The 16,731-nt window shown below is 40.2% G+C and overlaps 1 protein-coding gene across 4 annotated transcripts in view; it reads right to left on the reverse strand.

Annotated features, from left to right (window-relative positions):
* Positions 1–16,731, reverse strand: part of erbb4a (erb-b2 receptor tyrosine kinase 4a) — a 201,640-nt gene that overhangs the window by 46,590 nt on the left and 138,319 nt on the right. For all 4 annotated transcript variants that reach the window (XR_009271269.1, XR_009271268.1, XM_058775155.1 and 1 more), the window contains one exon: positions 1,023–1,157. Coding sequence is in view for 2 of the 4 variants with exons in the window: in XM_058775155.1 (XP_058631138.1) it covers positions 1,023–1,157 (135 nt within the window). In the remaining 2 variants the exon portion in view is untranslated. The remainder of the gene's footprint in view (positions 1–1,022; positions 1,158–16,731) is intronic.

Here is a 16,731-nt window from a genome sequence, read left to right on the forward strand (position 1 = left end):
CAGCATGATGCTGCCACCACCATGCTTCACTGTTGGGACTGTATTGGACAGGTGATGAGCAGTGCCTGGTTTTCTCCACACATACCGCTTAGAATTAAGGCCTCATCAATCTTGGTCTCATCAGACCAGATAATCTTATTCAGGTGTTTTTTAGCAAACTCCATGCGGGCTTTCATGTGTCTTGCACTGAGGAGAGGCTTCCGTCGGTCCACTCTGCCATAAAGCCCCGACTGGTGGAGGGCTGCAGTGATGGTTGACTTTCTACAACTCTCTCCCATCTCCCGACTGCATCTCTGGAGCTCAGCCACAGTGATCTTTGGGTTCTTCTTTACCTCTCTCACCAAGGCTCTTCTCCCCCGATAGCTCAGTTTGGCCGGACGGCCAGCTCTAGGAAGGGTTCTGGTCGTCCCAAACGTCTTCCATTTAAGGATTATGGAGGCCACTGTGCTCTAAGGAACCTTAAGTGCAGCAGAAATTTTTTTGTAACCTTTTGTAACCACAATTCTGTCTCTGAGCTCTTCAGGCAGTTTCTTTGACCTCATGATTCTCATTTGCTCTGACATGCACTGTGAGCTGTAAGGTCTTATATAGACAGGTGTGTGGCTTTCCTTATCAAGTCCAATCAGTATAATCAAACACAGCTGGACTCAAATGAAGGTGTAGAACCATCTCAAAGATGATCAGAAGAAATGGACAGCACCTGAGTTAAATATATGAGTGTCACAGCAAAGGGTCTGAATACTTAGGACCATATGATATTTCAGTTTTTCTTTTTTAACAAATCTGCAAAAATGTCAACAATTGTGTTTTTCTGTCAATATGGGGTGCTGTGTGTACATTATTGAGGAAAAAAAATGAACTTAAATGATTTTAGCAAATGGCTGCAATATAACAAAGAGTGGAAAATTTAAGGGGGTCTGAATACTTTCCGTACCCACTGTATTTCACATAATAAAATAAAATAATTAATAAATAAAATAAGATAATTAAAATTGGTCAAATCTGCTCAATGAAGTACTCACATGAGTTGCCACTGTTGTTGGAAGGAACCACCAGAAGTTCAGAACGCGGGTTCTTGATTATGTCATTCCAGTGGATGGTATCAGCGTGACACAAGAACTTGTTCTGATCCACATACACACCTCCATTCAGGATTTCTGGTTCAAAACATCAAAATATTAGCTTGTTAATATAAGAATATTAGCTGAAGGATCAACACTCAAATACAGTGGCTCCGAAATATATTTGGACATAAAAGTATTATGCAGGTGCTTGTGCTATTTTGCAATAAACAATAGCGTTTATAAATATATAAAATGTCACTTAAGTGTCCAGTCTGACAGTAGCAGTAAAACTAGATGAGAAATTATTAGGTACAAATATAAAACGGTCTTTAAAATGATTTAAAAATAATTTGATATATGAGTGTGTACTGTGTGTATTTATTATGCACATATAAATACACACAAATGCATGTATATATTTAAGAACACATGTACATGTAAATACATGGAAGTATTTACACCTGGAGCAAATTAACTAATAACCTAAACGAGGACAGGAACAGGAACAAACCAAATATGGGCACGAGAGGAGGGGAAACACAAGACACAGGAAGACAGGACTGACAACATTATGTAAACAAAACTTTTATTTTGGATGTGATTAATCGCAATTAATCGTTTGACAGCACTAAATATGAAAAACTTGAACTATAGAATAGAATAATTTACAAAAAAATATCAAAAGCACGTTACAAAATTACTAAAACTTACATTAAAATTAAAATGAAAAATAAAAATGCAAAAATAAAAGCTTAATCAAAATATTAACAAATACTTTAATATTATATACAGTAAATTAATCAAAAATCACAATGACATAAACACGACAATATTTCTTATCATACTGACATTTAAAACAAAAAATTACTAAAACAAACTAAAAATAAAATGTATTTTTAAAAAATAAAAAATAAATAAATAAAAGCCAACTCAAAATATTAAGAAATACTGTAACAGTATAAAATAATACTAAAATAACACTGGCATAAACACAACCATATTGTGTATGTGTACTCCATTCATATGCTGGCAAAGCGATTACAATGGAATCCAACCATACTGATAATGTCTGTGCGTATCATTCATTCATTTAAGCTTTTCTCCATAAGCAGCATACATTTCGAATCTCAAAAGTTTATGTTATCCTGAAAAGTGTCTCTCAGGGTTCCATGAAGCATTTAGATGGGTAGAAAGTGTCACGCTGGTTGTGGTGAGCATGTGTGAGTTTGACGAGCAGAGATAAGTGGCCAGACAGTTCAATTTATCCGTCTCATTCTCAGTGTGTAATTACAATGATTAAGAATAAAAATATGTTTTTTGGCATTTCGTTTTGACATCCTCTATCTGTAAATGACCATAAATGCTTTCAGTCTTTATCAAGATCAGTCTGTGGTCCATATCTTTCTCTCTGGTGCCAGGCTCCCTTCTGAGAGTGTGAAAAGGTGTATCAGACACCTTGCATGGTTGGCTGATCGTATTGTACTGTGCTTTCCAAACACAATGAATGAGTCTGGAAGGAAATCAGACCTGGTGCTCATCCAAACCAACACACACTAGCAATTTTCTACACTATTCACAGTCTCTTTTTGGCATGGGCTCCTTTTTTCATTCTACATTTTTGGGTTTTTTGCTCATTATATGGTCTGTCAGGTGAAAAAACTAAATCACAATACTCAAAACTACTTATTTATATATTTGATTCAGTTACCTTCACATTCAGCACAGATACCTTGTGTTAAACTTCCAGAAATACACTATTAGGCCGTGTTCACACTTGGCGTCTTTTTTGAAGCTGCCAGCGTCTGTTTTACATTATAATCCTATGGAGTAAACCGTGTTTTCAAAAAAGTCCTGAGCGCTTTTTAAAACGCTACCGCCGGCGTCTTTTTCTGCAGCTCTGAGCGTTTTTTCGAGTTGAAAATACTTTAACTTTTTTTTAAAAAACGCCCTACGTCAAGCGCCTTTTTGACAGCTGACCAATGACAAGCCAGTGGCGAGTCGTTTCCATAACAACAAAAACAACAAGAAAAAATGAGAAGATAGCCGGTAGACAGATCGTACTAGTTTCGGAGCACAAGGAACAGTATGAAACCGTGCATCATCCAACCGGAGGTCCTGGACTAAATTGTTGGAAGCACCATACAGTTTCCTTCCCCGTATAATGTCGCGCTCCCACAAACGTCGTTGTGAACCGACACCCTCCCCATTACCTTCAAAAGCAGACGTTTCTGCAGCACACATCGCTAGCTACCGTTACCGCTGTTGCTATGGAAACAAAAGACGCTCTCGGCTGCTATTTGTAACAGACGCTGCCAGCTTTTTTTTTTCATTAAAAAAGCGCTCTCGTCAACTTTTTCTAGTCAAAAAAGACGCCAAGTGTGAACACGGCCTTAGCAGTCACATGGCTTCCTTGAAAACAGACAAACATCTTTTAGTACAAACTGAAGCGGTATCATGTCTAGTAATAGACAGCTGAATTCTGGGAAATCCCAAACAAAAACTAAGAAAGATCTCTGTTAAAGTAGAGAGACAAATCTCCTGTTTGACAGTCACTACGTTTACATGGACATCAATACTCCGATTTTAATGCGATTAAGACAATACTCTGATTAAGAGTCTACCATGTAAACAGAGATTTGTTGATGACCTTAATCCGGCTAAAGTCGAACTAAACAGAAATCCATCTATGTAACGTACTATAACATGTAAAACGGGAACATGAAAGGATTATTCTAAATGCAACTCATGTAAACACCTTAATCATAATATTGTTTTATTCAGAATAAGCTAAATAATTAGATTACTGATGTCCATGTAAAGTCACTGAATAAGACAATATTCTGAATAAGACAATATTATTAAGGTGTTTACATGAGTTGCATTTAGAATAATCCTTTCATGTTCCCGTTTTATATGTTATAGTGCATAGATCGATTAATGGTGTTACATCCCTAGGACGTATGTATATAAAAACTTTTGGTTGAAGTGTGTGTTCCCGCCCCTTTGGGTGTGGTTATGTTTCCCCTGTGTGCTCTCTCTCTCACTCTGCTTGTTTGGCAGTTGTAATTGCCACAGGTGATGATCATCAGAGTGTGCTGCTACAAGAGCAGAGTGAACGCTGCTGGAGAAGGTTCATTCCTCCCCTGCTCTAGAATTATGCTGGGTGTTGTTTCAACCTTTGTCTTTTGAGTGTGGTGCAAACGTTGAACAGCTCTTGTTTGTTACAAGTGTACTCCTGTTGGGCTGATACTAGACCGGTAGTGTCTACTTTTTCTTAAGTTCTGTGTTAAGGTATTAGAAGGTATTGTACTTTGCTTTATGATTAAGTGGGAAACTGTAGGGATCGGGGTGCCATTTTATGTTGGTGTTCCTGTTTATTCCTGTGTTTTTGGTTAGTGAGGGAGTTGAGGAAAGCTTTTGTGTTGCTTTTCTTTTACCCATAGGTTATTTAGTACTCCTCCTGTTAGCTATCTGTTGTTTTGTTTGTTATTTTGGCCAGGCCCTCTCCTGAAGACATTTATTGTTCCCATGATCCTTGCTTTCTAAATAAATTGTTTAAGTTTGTCAAAGCTAAGTGGTTGTCATATTTCTGGGGCAGAGGACTGGGGTGACTCCTCCTCGTTTTTATTAATTTCTTTCTTGTTTTCGTTAAACCTGTTACTCCCACTCCCCAACCCTAGACTGGGGAAAGGGATCGTAACAAGGGCATGCGTCATTACGTCCCCACCCGACGCCATCCGACGTCCCCTGCAGAATTTCACGCATAAACATATAGTTCGTCTTCGTGATGATGCCATATACAGTTTTGGGTGTTTAATTTTTAATTTTATGAAAGCTTCAAGTGCAGTTAATTATTTGTACGCGCATACAGACGACAGCGGTGTTGAAGCTCTTTTATTTTCCGTCAAACGGTTGACCGCTGCCGTGCGTGTATCCTGTCACAAACTGCGGCGAAAAGTCCTACACGACGGTAATAGTGTGATTTAAGGTGTTTACATGTCTGTACTGCACCTCGATAATGCGACTAAAATAGGAATACTCCCAGTGCTTAATTTGTAAATTTCGAGGTCCCGGAACAAAGCGGGATGACGGATCCGGCATGTGATCAGAGAAGGAAGAGGTAATGGAGCATTCAGCCGATCACATTGGTGGGCCAGTTTAAGTGATTAACAGCGTGCATCAGTTGCTTTTATTAGGGTTACATAAAAACAAAAACTGAAAAAGCCATGAAATTTTGAAACGGCAATTTCCAGGTCTGGGAAAATAAATAAATAAAAATAATGGAATTTTATTTCACAAATCTCTGTAATAGAGTATAATTAATTCTGTCCAGAATTTCGTGGGGGATTGTGTGTGTATATAGCGTTTTACTCATCCCCGCAGCTTTCAAATTTATAATGAGGGAAATTCCTACAAACATTTATTCAATATAGCAAGTAGATTATGAGTAAATAAATCCACACAAACTAGCAGATTAAATCAGTCATTTGAAAACAGCGTGAGTGATTCAACTGGACCGCGTCTTCTCTTTCACTCTCTCAAAGCAGCTTCACATCAGCGCATCTCATCTGCAATACAACGAGCTGCTGCATGCTGTCGCTGATCCAAGACTTTCGCTCGCATTTCGGGACAGTTGACAAATTTGTCACTTGCTTAATCGGGTCATAGTCACAAAAATGCACGTCTTTTTAAACTAATCGGTACTCGCGCGCTCCAGAGGCCAAGGCTGAGCGCTCACAGTCACATCCAAAGCCGCCTAGCGAGTATCATATTGAGTTATTTTTCGTAGTTTGTTGTTGAGCCTAAGTGGCCAAATACACACAAAATTACGCAAAAATGGCCGTCCAGGTTTTTTCTTAAGTAAATGTGAACAGTTGAGAAAGAAAATGCAGGCGTGCATTAATTTGTGTTTACTTCGATTATGACTTTAGCCGGATTAAGGTCATCAAAAATATCTGTTTACATGGTAGACTCTTAATCAGAGTATTGTCTTAATCGTATTAAAATCGGAGTATTGATGTCCATGTAAATGTAGTCAATAATGACTACGTTTACATGCCCACGATGCGATTATTTCCAATAATCAGAGTAAGGACTTAATCGCATTATTTAGATCGAAGTATTGCGTTTACATGAGGTAAAGATTAATCGCAATATTGTCAAAATCTCATTATAATCGCATTAAGAGGGTGCATTTACATGGACCCTCTTAATGCGATTATAATGAGATTTTGGCGATATTGCGATTATGCTTTACCTCATGTAAACACAATACTTCGATCTAGATAATGCAATTAAGCTCATAATGGCAGCAAGCATAATTGTATTAACATAGGTGGCGTATGCCGATTTTAATCGGAATATACAGGCATGTAAACACCTTAATCGCAGTATTGCCGCTCTGACCAAAGTGCGCATGCGTTTGTGACATATATGAATAACGTGACACACCTGTAATAATACGGAGATTAGAAACGATGGAGGGGAAGAAAGCATCGCATTCTGAGGAAAACACAACAAGCTGCCAGCAGTCTCTGTGCAACATGATCTCACAGAATTCCATGTAATGTTCACGGATTTAATTAACCTCCGAATCTGTGGTGGCATCACGGAATCGCCGAAAATTCCGTGATGGGCTCACAGAAGTGATACCAATGTAAGTCAGTGACAGGCATCAGCCGTGCTCCACGCACAGAAACCAGTGAATCCGTGCATGGACCACGGCTGATGCCTTCTGTGAGCCCATCATGGAATTTTCGGCGATTCCGTGATGCCACCACAGATTATATTATATATAATATATATATATTATTTTTTCATAGTCGAATTGGAATTTTCGAATCATGCCGATAGTCGACTGATAGTCGAATCATATATTTGGGGGCGGGCCAACATACATTACCAAGAGTCAAGTCAGACGTTCGACAGTCATAAATACACAGGGAAAATGTGTAAAGGACGCCTCTCAGATACAAACGGGGTAAATAATGTTTTGTTTTGATTAAAAGATAGTTAACATTAAAGTCAGTGAAACCCTTAAGAATTCACAACATTTTTTTTTTTTTTTACAATATGTGCTCTCATTATAACGTTATGTATACGATCGTAGTTATAAAGTTCTGTATTTCTATTTTGAGCTGCACGCGCTGAAGATGACCAGTAGAATGAATCATATGATAGCAGGTTTTAAATCAATGGGATTTAACTCATTTATCTCACATAGAATACGCTTCGTTATTTATATAACATAACCTTAATATTATAACTTATAGGCTATCTGCACAAAATGCCCCGAATGCACATGAACGTGTCTGCGCGGCTCTGAATGAACTCCTTTTGTGGACGCGTTCTTCACGCAATAACATGCAGAAACACAACTAAACACTAAAAAAATCACAGCGTTTTATTATAATAGTTTTCTCATTATAATGCTATGTATATGACAGTGCCAGTCATAGTTATTAATATTCTGCATTGTTGTTCTGCTCGCACCGCGTGCTGAAGAGATCATCAACAGTCACTCGAAACGAGTATGACTGTCCTCTCTTTTGGGTCTACTTGTGGGACTTCAGATGGCTATAGAGGCCAATCCGCGATCCTCATACTTTGGTGCAATGTGGACAGGAAATGGTGGTAATTGTTGACAATTAGGGTTGGGTACCGTTCACATTTTAACCGGTACGGTACCGGTATCGGTACCTTATTTCGGTACTTTACTCTCTGTGTAATAACAAAAACATTTATTTCAGTGAAAAAATAAGTCCAAAACTCTCAATTTCAACATTTTGAACAACAGGGCCCTTCAATTTTTTTTTTCTTCCAGAAATTCTTGTTTTATTTTTTTCTGATAATCAAATGAAGGCATGACACATTTATTTATTTTTAATCAAATGAAAATTAATCCCTTTTATTTTTTGGCAAACAAACAGGTTTACTGTTAAAATTGATACATGGTAGAAAAATTGTGTGAATATTCCTTTAAAAAAGTTAATAATATATATATTTTTTTCCACAATTAAGTCGTTAATGTGGTTGTAATAATTATTTTTATCATTTAATTGTTTTATTTAAATTTGTCAGTACATAGAATATATAAAGACCAACATTATACTGTACAAAAGTAATACAAGAGTAATATATTTCTGTTACATGTTAAACCGCACTTTTATTTTGACAGGTTGCCGTGAAGTTTCTGTGTGTATACAGTATGATATGATGCTGGTTTTTTCAAATGAAACGGTAAAATTCTCATGAAGTGACTCTCACAGCCTGTAAGTTCATGTGTTCATGTGAGATGCAGAGTCCGAAAATCACAGCGAGTTCACGTGTGCTTCGGTATTTGTGTAGTAAACGAAACCGCGTCTCCGCCATTCATACACATCAAGGCAAGTGGAACATGCAGGATTCATATTTAAATCGTCTTTTTGCGTTTTAATGTTCACATACACTAGTTCATATCGCGATTCGAATTAAGTGACAGACATTTTTTTATTCATCCAAAACTTGACGAATTCCGTGGCATTCTGCGCTATCGAGTAAATTCCGTTTTTATGAATGGACTCCGCCATCCTGTCCGCGTCTTCACGGAAACCATATGACCCTAGAAATGTAAGCACACTTCAGAACATTTCGGTTTGTTGCGGGGTGATGTGTCTCTCTCTTTCTCTCTCTCTCTGTCTCTCTCGTATGCGCCCAAATGCGTTCTCAGGTACCGAAATTTGGTACTGAATGATTTAATGTGAATCGATACTCTGTAGTACCGACGCAATTCGGTCCGTACCCTTAAAAGTACCGAGTTCGGTACCCAACTCTATTGACAATGGTTGAGCCTTTTTATCTTTCTCCTTGCGAAGCCGTTGCTTTGTCTCTGCGACACGGCGGAGTTCTATTTCATGATTTGCTGCACCATCCTGCACGCATTTCTTCCAGGAACTTCTGTCCAGTGCAATGTGTTCCCAGTTGCTCGAAGTGATATGGAATTTCTTCAAAATGGCCTTAATATTGTCTTTATAACGTTTATTTTGTCCACCAGTTGCTTGACTACCTTCCTTCAGCTGGGAGTACAGGATCTGTTTGGGAAGACGTCTATTGGGCATGCGGATGACATGGCCCGTCTATCGAAGTTGATGCTGCATTATAGTAGTAGTGATGCGGGTCATATTGGCTTCCTCCAAGATGCTGATGTTAGTGCGTCTGTCTTTCCAGCTGATCCTCAGAATCGTTCGCAAGGATCTTTGGTGGTATTGTTCCATGGCTCTCAGATGCCTGCTGTAGGTGGTCCGTGACTCGGCTCCATACAGCAGGGTGGGGAGGACAACAGCTCTGTAGACCATAAGTTTTGTTTGGGCTGATAAGTCTCGATCTTCGAAGACTCTTCTCCTGAGCCTGGCATAGGCTCCACTGGCACAACTCAGGCGATAGTTAACCTCAGAGTCTATGTTAGCTTTTGAGGAAAGAATGCTGCCAAGGTAAGGGAAGTGGTCCACGTATTCAAGAGTGGTGTTGTCCACTTTTATGTTTGGCTGGATGGCTAGCTGATTAGGTGGAGATTGATGTAAGACCTGAGTCTTCTTAATGTTTAATTTTAGACCCAGGGCTCTGTACGCCTTGGCAAAAGCATTCAGAATGCCCTGGAGGTCTTCTGCAGAGTGTGCGGCGATAACATTATCGTCTGCATACTGTAACTCTGTAATTGTGGTGTAGTTGACTTTACTCTTGGCCTTAAACCTGTTAAGGCTGAAGAGTCTGCCATCAGTTCTGTACATGATTGGAATCCCCTGTGGCAGCTCTTCGCCAATGAGGTGGAGTATGGCTGCAATGAAAATGACAAACAGTGTGGGTGCAATAACGCATCCCTGTTTGACCCCTGTTTCCACTGTAAAAGGCTCAGACTTGGAGCCGCCATTGCTAAGTACTGTGACTGCCATGCCGTCATATAAAAGCCTCAGTATTCTGATATACTTGTCATGACAGCCGTACCTTGATAGTATACTCCACAGGGCCTGGCGGTCTACCATGTCAAAAGCCTTTGTCAGGTCTATAAAAGCAATATACAAAGGCTGCCTTTGTTCACGGCATTTTTCTTGGAGTTGCCGTGCTGTGAATATCGTGTCTGCTGTACCTCTGGATGGGCAGAAGCCACATTGTGATTCTGGGAGTACTTCCTCAGACAGTGGTAGTAGTCGGTTTGCAAGGACACGAGCAAGAACTTTACCTGTTGTTGACAGGAGGGAGATGCCTCTGTAATTTCCACATTCAGCCTTATCTCCCTTCTTAAATATGGTTACTATTAGAGCATCCCTGAGCTCTGAGGGAAATTCTTCTTTTTCCCAGACTTTGAGGAGTAGGGCATGGATGTGGTACAGGAGCTCTAATCCTAATCCTTCCTTTAGGATCTCAGCTGGAATCCCATCCGGTCCGGCGGCCTTGTTGTTCTTAAGGATCCTGATGGCATTTTGAACCTCTATTATAGTTGGAGGTTCCCCCATGTCTTCTCTGATGGGACCCTGGGGGATATATTTGGTAATGTCAGTTTCAGTTGAGCTGTCACTGTTGAGGAGTTCTTGGAAATACTCTTTCCATCGGGCATTAATGGCCTCTTTGTCCTTCAGCAATTCCTGACCATCCTTTGAGCGCAGAGGGTATAGGCCACGATAGCTTGGACCATAGACGGCTTTGGTAGCACTGAAAAAGCCCCTGGTATCACCAGAGTCTGCCAGTTTCTGGATTTCAAGAGCCCTTTCTGTCCACCACGAGTTTTTTAGCTCCCTTACCCATCTTTGGACATCTGCCTTGGCTCTGGAGTGGGCCAGCCTTTTGGCCTTGCAGGTTACATCATTTCGCCAGGCACAGAAGGCTGTCCTTTTCTTGGAGATGAGTTGTTCTATTTCTGTGTCATTCTCATCAAACCAGTCCTGGTGTTTTCTGGACTTGTACCCAAAAATGTTGCAATTTTGCAGGTAGCAAGGATGTTAGACTTTAACAGACTCCAGTGCCCTTCGATGTCATCAGGGTATTCTTGTTGGAGGCTTTCCCCAAGAGAGGCCTGAAGTTGCTGCTGGGTGACAGTTTCTTCAAGGCTGTCAAGGTTCAGTTTTAGTTGGATCTGCTTTTTTTAAATTCTCCTCTTCCTCTTAAGTTGGATTGACATTGTGGAGCGGATGAGGCGGTGATCTGTCCAGCAGTCATCTGCACCAACCATGGCCCTTGTGATATTCACATCACGACCATCCCTAGCTCGTACAATGACATAGTCAATGAGATGCCACTGTTTGGAGCGGGGATGTCTCCAAGACCCTGAATTTGTTTTTTTTTTGACGAAAGAGAGTATTAGTAATGATGAGATCGTGTTTAACACAATTATTGAGAAGCATAACTCCACTAGTGTTGATGTTTCCAATGCCTTCCTTTCCTATAGTGCCCTTCCAGAGGTGTTGATCCCTGCCAACCCTGGCATTGAAGTCTCCAAGGAGAATAATCTTATCTTCCTTGGGGATTCTCGACAGTGTCTCGTCTAGGCAGGCATAGAAGGTCTCTTTTACTTCCTCTTCAGAGTCTAAGGTAGGGGCGTAGGCGCTCACAACTGTTGCTATCTGGTTGTTGGCAAGCACCAGACGGATGGTCATGAGACGCTCAGTAATACCAACAGGAAGTTTATAGAGGTGGCTGATAAGCTGGTTCCTAATGGCAATTCCAACACCATGGATCCTAGGCTCAACAGCAGCTTTTCCTTTCCAAAAGAAATTGTAGCCACCCTTCTCCTCTTTCAGTTGGCCTTCGTCTGCTAGCCTGGTTTCAGAGAAGGCGGTTAGGTCAATCTGGTATCTTCTCAGTTCTCTAGCGATGATTGTGGTTCTCCTCTCCGGTCTATCACTGGTTGCACTATCCATCAGTGTGCGCACATTCCAGGCTCCAAAATTCATAGTTTTGTGTTTCTGACCACAAATGGTGATCCCTCTGCACGCGGTAATCCAGTCAGGAGGTTTGAGGCAGGCTATTTTTAGGGCACCTTTTCTAGCCGCTTCCCCATGTGGGGTGAGCAGAGTGGATCCTAAAGAGGACTGCTCAGTCGTGGGTGCAGCTGCCGAAGGACTCTTTCTGCCTCATTCCAAGAGCCCAGCGACTGAGTCTGACACTCACCGCCTAATGTGCCAGTTTATGACTAGGGGCTTCCAGATCTCACAATCCTGCCCCCGTCGCCACTCTCTGGTTGCCATAGGAATTTGACCAGGATGTTAAGGTGGTTTCCCAAGGAGGACGCCTGTGCATGAATTTGTTTAACGTGGGGAGACTGGTGCACAGACAGTCACCACACGATCCTTGACAGAAAGGGGTCAGAATCCAGTGGCATGGGGTCCAAAACGACTGGGGGCCCCTTTCTGCTGCAGCCTTCATCCGCCTTCCCAGCCGTTGTGACGCTCCCATAAGGCCAGCCATCATTCTCCGCCTGTGTCGCCGTTGAGGTCTTGGTTGGATTGCTCTTTGTCAGGGAACCTCCCCCTTGACCTTACCGCCATGGGTGACCCTACCAGGAACATAGCTCTGGACGGTATCGCTCTTGGGATCACAGGACCACGCAAGCCTCTCCACCACAACAAGGTGGCAATCCCCGGAGAGGACTATATAATCACCGTATGTATAGTAGGCTACTACAATGAAGTGCTTTACTGCAGCGTAACTCAACCAAATGCATTTTATACGAGATAAATAATATATATACACGATATAAATAAACCGACTGAAACGTTTTGAAATCACTTGTTGTACCCTACTTGATCGAAAAAAAAAAAATGAAGTCTTCCACTCTGCCTGTGTCAATTTGTGTCTCTTGTTAAAGATTTAAATCCCTGCCGACAAGAATGCTCCTCTGTCGGTCACGGATTAGAAAGCGAAACTTTAATCTATAGGGGAAGTTGGATTTATTCACTCACGTTAAAATATTTATTTAAAGCTTCTTTCTTTTAAGATTCTTATTTACAGCATTATCATGATAGGCTGTATATTAACTTATTGGGAGAAAACAGCTAGTTTGATGTGAAATCAGACACTGAGCACCCCCATATAGCCATATAGATCACAGGCATGATCATAACACCCCGCGAATATTCGACTGTGAGATTGGGAGTGGAATCAGGCTCCTCGAATCGAAGCATCGAATCGTCGACTATTCGGGGACACCCCTAATATATATATATATATATATATATATATATATATACACACACTTTAGATTTACTGACCCCACTGTTTGTTCATAATGTATGCACAGAGTGTGAAAACCTAAGCATTGTTTGATATATTATACAGGAATATAAACAATAAATCCAGTTTACCCTCATTTTAACAGAAAATATCCTTATTTGGCTAAAAGAGCGAAAATTTGTCACTACATAAAACTCTAAAAGAAATGCCAGTGTTTTCCATTAGTTTCTTTGACAGCAGTGGAGAGATTGTTTTGCATGACAAATGTGAGTGTATCTGAGAGCGCATACTGTGTGGAGGAGGGCCTCCTCATGGATATCCGTAATTGTGTTGAAGCCTCCTGATTAAATTTCAGCCATCTTAAATGTTATTGCTTCACAGTGAATCAGTGTGACAAATGTGATGCATTGTCCTGATAACTGAAATAATATGCAAGGCAAAAATAAATAAATAACAGCTGTTAAAACTTTCCAAAAGATTGCTTTGCTTTGTTTTTGCTGTCTTTTCGACTGGCAGCTCAGTATCTCCCAGACTTTTTGCTGGCAAGAAAACATGGAGCAAATGGTCAAATAAATCATAGGCCATAAATCAAAAGATACAACATGTGGAGCTCATTATGGAAAATGTATCTACTGTAAATCCAAGTTTTGCAAATGGTGGGTATTCAATAAGATGAGCAGCATGTTGGAATAGCACACATATTAAAAGTTTTTTTTTTTTTTGGACCAAACAGATGATAAATAGCATATAAATATACTGTTTATCCTTAGTACAGATGGATTACCATGGTTCAGTAATGGTATCAGATGACAATACTATAGTAATATGAAATGCAATACAGTTCAAAAGTTTGGGTTGGAATTTTGAAATATCTTATTCTCACCAAACCCACATTTCTTTGATCAAAAAATCAAGTAAAACAGTAATATTGTGAAATATCACTACAATTTGTTGCAATTTAAGTTTTTTTCTTTTAACATATTTAAAATGTAATTTATTCCTGTGATGCAAAGCTGAATTTTCAGCATCATTCCAGTCTTCAGTGTCACATGATCATTTAGGATTTCTAATATTCCGAGTTGGGGCCTCAGAAAAAAACTTCCACGGAGGCCTCAAGATGACTAAAAATAACTAATATAATTAATATTTATTAATATAAATAATTATTTATTTAATTAATTATTATTAATATTTAAAAAAAAAATCAAAACATAAACTAAATTATTCCACATAATGCAATACAAATAAATAATTAAATATTAAATAATTAAATATTGATTAAAAATACTAATAAAAATCCTATTTCTTATTTTATTGTTTTCCCCATCAATAACAGTTCTTAAAACTTCTGAAATCACACAATTAATTGTGGTTAATTAATTTAATATACAGTATCTATACTTACAGTTTATATTTTAAAAAGAGATTGAAAACAAACAACTTTGTCATAATTACAAAAGACACACCAGAAATAGCCTATATTGGAGAGAATTTGAATATTGTTTTGGACAACTGGGGGGCCTGTGAGACAAAAACATTAAGAAGCACTACTTTAGAGTGCTTGACTGACTTGCCAATATCATCAAGTCACTTTGCAACTCCTTATTACATTTCCCTAACATCCATAGAGCCTGAAATGGTTGCTGAAGAAAACACGGCCCTATTAAAATGAGAGATGTGCCGAGTCACACTATTTATATAAAATAAATGCTAATGAAATTTCCAGTTCCATCTTGCTGTCGCTTAGTGCCACTTCCACTAATATCCTCTTCAGACTAGCATCATGATCCACGGCCCTCCGTTGCCTCCGCCCTCCACCCGTCCACATTCACGATGCGTCTCATTATTCAGCCACACAGGGAGGAGAGTTTGGCTGGTGGAGATAGCAGAGCGTCCCAGAAATCACAGCCAGCAGCAGGGTCTCAGGAGGCCAGGCTGGGAGGGTTGGTGGAGCCATGATATGGCTGAAACCTAACAGACCATTCTGCAAGACCGAGCTCGCAGGTGCACCTTACATTTCTCACCTATTCTTTTCATGTTTGGATTTGATCTCATGAGCAGGTACCTTTGAAACCGGGTCCCCTCACAAAGAGAAGACAAAGATCAACTGGGATATTGACACTGCAGCTCTCCTGCGAATTGCATTGTGCGGATAATGAATGCGGGACATGGGGTGGCTTGCTTTATCCATTACGCTACATACAGTTTGATACAATGAATGTCATCTCGATTACGGAGCCCCTGAAGAGTTCAAAGCAAACTGACTTACACTTACAATGCAGGCATTTAGTCTCACAGTATCCAATAAGACATTTCTCAATGTCAAATCACTAACCCACAAACCCCTTTGGTAAAACAAACTGGCAACCTCATGGAATACGCAATTAGTTGTTGTCACAGTAGATTACGGTACATTAGGGAGCACTGCAGTATGCAGATATTTTCCTCAGTGAATTAATACACCACACTAGGTTGCAGCATTATTGCATATAATATATATATATATATATATATATATATATATATATATCAGCAAGGACACATTACAGTGAAGAAAAGTGATGGTAAATATATTCATGTTACCATACCATTCAGCAAGAATGCATTAAAATTATCAAAATGACAGTAAAGTAAAAACATCCCAGGTTACGTATGTAACCATGGTTCCCCTAGGGAACGAGATGCTGCGTCGGAGAACGCTATGGGAATGTTTTCAGCGTGACTGCGCTCTGAACATGTGTGTAATCTGTCCAATGGATGGGCGAGACGTCACGGGTGGGTGACGTAACTGACCAGGAAGCTTAAAAGCATGTGCGGTGGAACCGACGTCAGCTTCCAGGAATGAAGCAAATGCTCGCAGGGATGTCAGATGTATGGCCCCAAGACGCAGCATCACGTTCCTTTGGGGAACCATGGTTGCATACGTAACCTGGGACGTTCCCCATCATGGGAACAAGGTGCCCAGACTTACAAATCCCTGCCTAGTGTGAATGCTGCACATCTAGGGCGAGAGAACAGAAGAGCCAGGGGTGGCTCGCATATCTAGGCCATAGAATCTGACAAAGGTTAGGGGCATGGACCATCCTGCAGCGTTGCAGATGTCCTGCATAAGAACACCTGCCAAAAAGGCCTTGGAGGCCGTCACACTTTGGGTCGAATGAGCCTTGACACCCCCAGAGGTGAGGGAAGATCAGAGGTCTCGTAGGCCAGAGTTGGGCAAGCTACTTGGATGTAGTGAGCTAAGCTAACAGTTACTCCTCATTAAATGAAGCTTCACTAAACTAAAGCTACAGCCCTGGGAAATGTAGCAAGCTAAGCTACAGAAACATTGCAAAAGTAGTTTACTACATCTAAGCTATATATATATATTTTTTAAGCTTTTTTATATTGAACCAAAATCATACCAAGTCAATGCTCTCTCAGTGATCAATAACACTGTCAGTCAAGCATAATATGCCTTGTCAGT

Source organism: Onychostoma macrolepis, chromosome 01 (genome assembly GCF_012432095.1).
Source record: "Onychostoma macrolepis isolate SWU-2019 chromosome 01, ASM1243209v1, whole genome shotgun sequence".
Classification (NCBI taxonomy): Eukaryota; Metazoa; Chordata; class Actinopteri; order Cypriniformes; family Cyprinidae; genus Onychostoma; species Onychostoma macrolepis.